This window comes from Rhea pennata, chromosome 2 (genome assembly GCF_028389875.1).
Source record: "Rhea pennata isolate bPtePen1 chromosome 2, bPtePen1.pri, whole genome shotgun sequence".
Lineage (NCBI taxonomy): Eukaryota > Metazoa > Chordata > Aves > Rheiformes > Rheidae > Rhea > Rhea pennata.
In genome coordinates, this window is record NC_084664.1 from 94,286,191 (window position 1) to 94,293,913 (window position 7,723).

Below are 7,723 nucleotides of genomic sequence, written 5' to 3' on the forward strand. Positions count from 1 at the left end.
GACACATTTTCAGTGGCAAAAAAAAAGAGTACATTGCAGATGAAAACAGAACAGACACTCCAAGAAGGCGCATTAATGGAGCTGCTGAAACGTAGAGATGGAAACAATGAAACCACACAGTATTTTCAAATCAGAGCACAGTAGGTTCAAACAAGGAACACACACATATACACACACACACAAATGTATTGGCTAGAAAGCATAAGGAAACATACTGATTCTACTGCAGCAATAGATTTAGGCATAGAGCTGAATGCCATTAGACCCACCGTGTTATAACCTTTCTATTGACCTTTCATTATGTGAAAAATGTGTTTTTCAAAAGAACCTTACACTGTACTGGGATATCAAACCCAGTGAAAAGTTCCAAAAATAACAGCAAAACAGAAAGAAAACTTGCATTTATGAAATAATACCTTAGTTTCTCTTCTCGGGACTTTTTAATATTCATTTGTTGTTTGTTGAGACAGGTAACGCACAAGTAATTTATCTGGTTGATTGGTAGAATAAGCAACCAATTTCTCTGGAACTTTGTATACTGACAGAACTAATTCATTGCAAACTATTGATTTTAAATTGCTGGACTTCACTGACACCCATCACTATAAATACTCCTAAATAATAAATAAATGTATGTATGTGTGTGCATCACAAGACTGCCTCAGCAGGACCAAAGACCATTCACTCTCCAAAAGCAATTACAATGTAATACTCTTCTTTAGTTTAGGGTAAACCAAACATTTGCAGAACAAGCAATGACTCTATTCCCTAACTCTCCGCACACATTCAGTAACACTCACTTAGATGGCCTACTTTAACTTTAAAAAAAAAGGCAAAAAAAAAAAAAAAAAAAAGCATTGACACAGTGAGCATCTTAAAATAACCTTATGAAGTAATTAAGAAAAAATATCTTTCCACTTTAAGGTACTAAAAAGGCTGCTCCTTCAGCACTTCTTTCTCTCAATAATACCTTTCCCCTTCCATGGAAAGTAAGGCAGATTACAGTGTGGCTCTTCAAGCTATCACATTAATCCATAAACCTTAGAAGGTTATTTATTTCATAAAAAGTTTACGCACGCTAACCGATCCCATTCACACACTCCCCACTCTCTAAGGAGTTCCACAACCAAAGCCATCTCCCGAGCAGCAGGGAATTTCCTCCAGCGCAGCCCCAGTTTCAGCATGCGGCCGCTTCGCCGCCGCCAGGGATCACTCGGGAGCTGCGACGGCGCTGTAGCGTCGCCGCGGCCGAAGGAAGGGCCCGGCCATGCGGGCACCGCCTTCTCCCCCCACCCCGCCAAGTCTCCTCCTCTTCCTCCCTCCTCGCCCCGCCAGAGCCCTCGGTCACCGTCCTCCCCCCCCGCCCTGCCCGGCCCGCCCGTGCGCGGGCCTCTTCCCGCCGCCGCGGCCGCCGCCTGCCCCCTCCCCCGGCGGCGGGCAATACCCACCCCGAGGTGAGGTCCTGCTGCACGCTCAGCAGCCGCTCCCGCAGCGTCTCCAACATCGTCCCGGCCCTCCGCCCAGGAGGAGCCCAGGAGGGGAGTGACGCCGAGGGGGAGGAGACGGGGCGGAGCGCCCAGCTCCCTCCCTCCGCGTCCGCGTCCGCGGAGGGCGGGCGGCGCCAGGCAGCGACCGTTGGCTCCCCGCCGCGCTCGCGCTCAACTGTCAACGGAAGCGCCGCCCCTCTCCGGGCGGGCGTAACGGAACGCGGGCCCTCACAGAGGTGCAAGCGGCGCGGTGCTGCTGGGGAAAGACAGTCCCGTCCCCCCCCCCACCATGTCCTGGTTTCTCTTCCCAGCACGCATGTAAAGACAGGGAGAACTATCTCTAAACCCCAGGCGCTCTCAAGGTCAGGTCTGGGGAAGCATTTCGGTCTCCGATGTCGCAGATGGAGGTTTTTAAGGCTCGCAGTAAGCTTGGCGGTTCAGGCCCGTCTCCTTAATGATTTCGGCATCAACGATAGCAACCTAAGTGAACTCAGGGATTCGCACTTTGTTACACAATCTTAAACGTGTAGAAAACAAAACCTTTTGGGTCTCCCCAGGATTGCTGGACTTTTGGAGCAGGGGTGGATAACTGTTAGAAGTCTCTGCTGAGCAGATGATTGAACTGTAAATTTGTCTGCTGGCCCAGTATTGTTTCCTTTGGAAACAGCCAGGTTTGTGTAGATGTTAGTGATTCTTAAAAAGGGTGGAGAGAAACCGGGTCATTGGTTATTAAAAATAGTATGTAATGCAATGAATTATTTTAATTATGCTCCTGGAGAGTATTTACTGAATTAAATTGATGTTATTTATTAAATTAAGATGTGATTTAAGTAAACCTAAGACAGTTTAAGTAGAAACAAGTTCTCAGAACAATTGGTTATTCTTTCTAGATGACAATGATTACAGTCTCAGTAATATGGAGAAAATCTCCCCTGTGTGTTTTCAGATAGTATGTGAGGAACTTGGACTCAGGATTTATTAGATCTGAACATATAAAAAATTCTGTTTAATTAAAGCTCTGATTTTTAGGTAAGAATAAAAGCTGCTGATGTTTTTAAGTCAAAATGATTTTATTTGTTAACTAGTTTGATTTTGGTTAAAAAGTCCTGAGTATTTTGCGGAGAGCCCTGAATTAACTTGTTTTACAAGGAGAATATATACATGAGCAGACTGTTGGGTATGCCATTAAATATTGTATAAATTACACTTAGAGTGGTTCTACTGTATATCCAGGAACTGGAAGATGGCCACCATAATCCCATTCACTCTCTCCTTGTATGCACTGAAGAATATGGGATCTATACATGATTTCTAATGTGGCCAGTGGAAAACCAATGTACCTCCATGGCCTTAGCATGCATTGACAGCTAACTGCCAGCTAAAAGAGAAATGACTGGGTTGATTGAAATTCATGTAGCTATTCTTGAGGTCAGAAAGACTCTTCTCATGACAGAATGTGTATGAAGATCTGTACAAAAGCATATGACATTTAGACAGTATTTTTCTCTTGCTTAGGCTAGCAACGTCTGAAGGCGTAGACTTTTGACTTCCCTGGGTAGCTGTCCAGACTAAAAGGAGAAAGACTTGAATCAACAATTTTGTCCAATGTATTCAAAGCCAAGCATTACAATTGCTAACAAAGGTTCTGCAGACTGGCCTTAGGCAACACATAAGTTATGGGAATTTAAGTTTTCAGAAAACAAGGCAGGGGTTTTAACTTTTTATTTTCATCTTTCTTTTGAGAGGAAGACACCTGAATTTCTTTTGGTGTACATTTTCAATTTTGTTGTGCGTGTTTTTGTCAGCAGTGGCTCTCATAGTTCACAAAGAGTAAACACTTTCAGAATCCTTAGCTTCTGAAAAAAAAAAATGGTGTTTTGTTCAATTTCATTGCCATCTCTGCATAGAGTCTGGGAGAAGAAATATGTTGAGATAATGCTAATAATCACAGTAATCTAGAAATGCAGGGCTAGAAGAGACCTCTAAAAGCACATGCCATGCCTGGGGGCAGTGGCAGCTGTCCCTCAGTGCTTGGGATGTGTTAACCTGTTCAAGAACAGGAAGTTCTTCTGGTGGATGTTCCAAAAGAAATAAATCTCTAATAACAAACTAATAAATAAACCAGACTGTCGTTCTTTCACCTGTAAATCTTTGAATCCTGTCTGGTCTGATAAGGGTATAGTATTGCTCCCACATAATAGGTTATCATGAAATTGAATTCAAGTTCCAGTTCCTGCATAAGAAACTCACAACAATGCTTTGCATACAATTGTAAGTGGTTCAGGTGGTCAGAGAGCAGTGGAGGGTCAGCTGCTCCCTTAGGGGCAGGAAGCTGGGTGCAGCAACTTAGCCAGCAAGGCAGGTGTCTTACCACTCAGGGCCCAGTTCTACAGTACCCAAGCTAGGCAAGCAGGGAGGCCATGAAATAGTACCAGATTCAGCCAACAGTCCAGATCATCAGACAAGTCCATGGTAATGAGGCTAATCTGAGGTCAGGTTGGGAAGTCAGTCTGCGGGTCAGGATCAGGTTCAGCAATGGTAAGCATGGTCAAACACAGTCCAGTGATCACTGGCCAGGTCCACAGTGACAAGACAGGTCCAAAGTCAAGCCAGGAACTCCATCCGCAGGCACAGCTGGAGACCAGCACTCACACAATATAGCTCAGGCTGAGATTGAAGGCCTAGGCCTGAACTTGAATGGAACTCCTGGGCCTGTGGGCAAAGGGTGGAAGCCCTGGGTGAGGCTGATGGAGGCCATTAAGTGCCATCAGGTCCCTTACACAAGGCGAGGGAAACTGTAAAGTTTTGTAACCTTTTATTGCTTCCTAATAAGAGTTGATTTTCTGAATGAAGCTCATTAGAAAGAACTGCAATGCTAAAGGATACAGTACTTGCTTTAATCTTGTAACACCATCGTTATCTCACATGCATTGAGATAGGTGGGGAGAATTAAAAATATTGGAGGGACTCTTAAAAGTACAATTTAACAAATCCCTTTCATTTTGAGCTTTGAGGTAAAAATTCCATGATTTTAAATTCAAAGTTCAGTGGCATGTTTTCTAATTTTTAAATTTTTAATAAAAACTTGATTAGTGGACAGTATGGCTCTTCAAGTCTATACATAATTTATTTTTCTAGCTGGTTCTATACTGATATAAATCTAAAACATTCTTAGAAGCATCCAAAATAAACTTTAATTATAAAACTCTCCTACTGCTATTTTAATTGATAAAGGCTAAAATAAAAGTGTATATTAAGATCTGATTCAATGTTTCTTGCAGGAATTCTGCTGCATGCTAGAAACAAAAGTCAATATTTATCACAGAGCTGTATGTGACCAAACCTTCAGCAGTCTTATGACATGAGTGGAAACTTAAATTAAGCATTCCATCCTCAGAACTGTCTGTCATTGGCTCATTTATCCTGAGGCCACATGACCGTTTCTAGCAACCTGTAAGAGCTCTCTTTTCCAAAAAAACCTATTATAGCTTCCTAATAAAAATAAATTTTTGTTCTTACCTGTTCTAACTATTGGAACTTTAGCAATGTAATAAAGTATCTCCAGTTGACACAAAGCTTTTTTATTGTATGAATAGGCAATATATTTTATTTTTATCACAATAAAGAAAAGGTTCCCCACCTTTTCTTAGAAACTAGTGAAAGAAGTTAGGGATAATCTTTGACAATAATGAGATCTGGAAGAATAATTTCTGTCCCACAAGAAAAATGTTCTTAATTCACTTTGTTCTTATTTTTCCATTGGCAACTGAAGACCAACATTTCTTGATCATTTTCTTTCTCATTCTCAAAAAGGAATGGGGACATTTTTGTATTATACAGTCATATCTTTTCTATATTACACTCCAGTGATAAAAAATAATGAGTTACAGACAATAGTATTTTTATGTGTACCACAAAGCAGCTATGTTTTAGGTAGGAAAAACTTCACAGGGCTGATTTCCCTTTCTCAAGATGTGTAACAGTTGTATTTGGAGAAGCCTGTGCATATTTGGTTGCAAGACAAGGACTAGAGAGATTAGAGTGCTGGCCAGGGACCTGTATTTCGAATTTGCCTTAGAAAATTATCAGGTATAGAAGACTGGCTTAATCCAGACTAAAAGTTCCTATCTGTAGAACCCTACACTAACATAATGATTTAGAAAATAGAATCGGAAATTGATGAGTCCAGGTTGGTATGTGGTAAATGAGACTTAACTGGAGTGCAACATAATAAGAGCATATATTACTTCACTTTCACTATTTCTGTGAAGGAGACTTCAGAGGAGGCACATCATAGTGTTAGAGATACGTAATGGTGAAATTTCAGGTTGCACTAAATTTAGTGAACTGCAGGCAGCTCTCAGGAAGTGTGGTCCTATTCTCCCACTGTCCTTACAAATACATTTGTTGATTAGCCACATGATGAATTGCTACCATTCTGATCTGTTTGGGAAAATAGGAGAACTAGCCTCTTCTGCAGCTTCTTTATTGCTAGATCTGATGTGGGGAAGCGGCTGGAGCACATGACCAGGGACAAGACCTTTTCAGTGGGTGCCTGTAATTATACTCAGCTAGATGTAGTGGTAAAACATGTCCTGAAAGGAGTGACCTTCTCAGCATGACTGCTGCACTGCTTCTCTCCTGAAACCTACCTCAATTCAGTGAGGCTTCTTTGTATTTTCTGATATTTTGTCATGGCTGCATTTGGTTGTGGAGATGGGAACGGTAGTTCTGCTGTCACCTCTGAATATGGCAAAGCTTGGATACTGTGTAGAATGCAAGACATGGGCGCCTGCTATCCTTCCTTTCACAAAGTCCTTTCTTCTTCCCTCACTTCATTGGTAGTCTTTTCTCTTGCTTTTTTTTAATAGTCAGCTCAGACCATCCCTTTCTCAATGCTGCTATAGTGGGTAAGACAACTGAAGACGAATTAAACCTCCTGCTGCTGATTGAAGTTTGTCAGGTTTTGGATTGAGTAGTAAGACTGCATGCTGTGATTATTTCTCCACTCACCAACTTGGAAATGAAAGTTGTGAGTCAAAATGTATTTTCTACTCTTACTAATATATTCTGCCTTTATTTCTGTGTTTGTGCTAGGGAAGTAGTCTCGGACTAGAATAGTGATGGCTCCAGACTACTTCAACTCATTTTGTCTCTTCCCCAAACAGTTGAATTTATACTCTAACATTTTCTAAAAGACCACAAGACAAGATTTTCTTCTGTCAAAATAACTACTAATAGGAAAGGAACTTCAAAAATAAGAACTTTATTTAAAACTTTACAACCTTGTTTCTCTCAGTACCTTGAAACTTCTTCATGACTCTGCACTAGTAAGTTCTTTAAAGTTAATACAACAGTTGCGTAACAGAAGATGAAGAGCGTGACTCCAACTGATGAATGTAATTCAGATCAAGTGTGCTGATTTGGAGAAAAAGATAAAATGTAACGTGAATTAGCCAGTTCCACTAGAGGGCACAACCGTGTGCAGAAAAACAAATAGAGACATGCTGGTATTCATTTCTCTAGGAATACATTTATCTTGAATCAGCAAAATATTACTTATTATCACTTATTAAGGGCAATTCATAGATTATCTCATTTCATCTTAAAAAATCTCCTGTTGGTTTGAATGACATCAGGGTCAGTGTGTAGTAGCCACCTCATACCTGATATAGTCACGGTATTGCTTACATAAGCTCCTTTCTCCTGCTTAAGCAGAATGAGAGTATCTGTGTTACAGTGTTTCTCTTGTATTTTTATTGATAGTGGCAGTGATCTTTCTCTAGAGCTCTTAAAATTCCATGGATTTCAGAGAAAAAGCAGAGGCAAGAGCCTTATGTACCTGCATCCTAGCAGATACTAGATTATGCTGTTTCCAATTACTTGTTTGTATTCCCAGTGTCACTAAAGATGAAGTGATCCAAGGGGATGCAGTTAGTAATAGTTGATTTCAAATAAAACCATGCTGATGGGTCTTTGGGAGGAGGACCTGATGGTGTTATAGAGAGCAGTTGTCTGTATTGGGCAGATTTTGCCTCTTAACTAGATGACACATTTGTGTAGACTATATAGCTTGTATAACAAGCTGATCTTGACACTTGTCTTGGGGAAGTTAAAAAGGTATATTAAGTCTGAATGACTTACCATACACTGATGAGTGGAGCAGTAGTAAGTGGTGATACTGTCTGCATATGCAATTTTTGTTGTTCATGTGTGTAATTTTACTTGAGCAGGCA

General features: G+C 41.1%; 1 protein-coding gene across 1 annotated transcript in view; it reads right to left on the minus strand.

The window, feature by feature from the left end:
• Positions 1–1,548, minus strand: part of DTNBP1 (dystrobrevin binding protein 1) — a 75,384-nt gene extending 73,836 nt beyond the window's left edge. Inside the window, exon 1 of the mRNA XM_062569929.1 lies at positions 1,449–1,548. Coding sequence (XP_062425913.1) covers positions 1,449–1,504 — 56 coding nt within the window. The 5' untranslated portion in view covers positions 1,505–1,548. The remainder of the gene's footprint in view (positions 1–1,448) is intronic.
• Between the last annotated feature and the right edge of the window lie 6,175 nt (positions 1,549–7,723).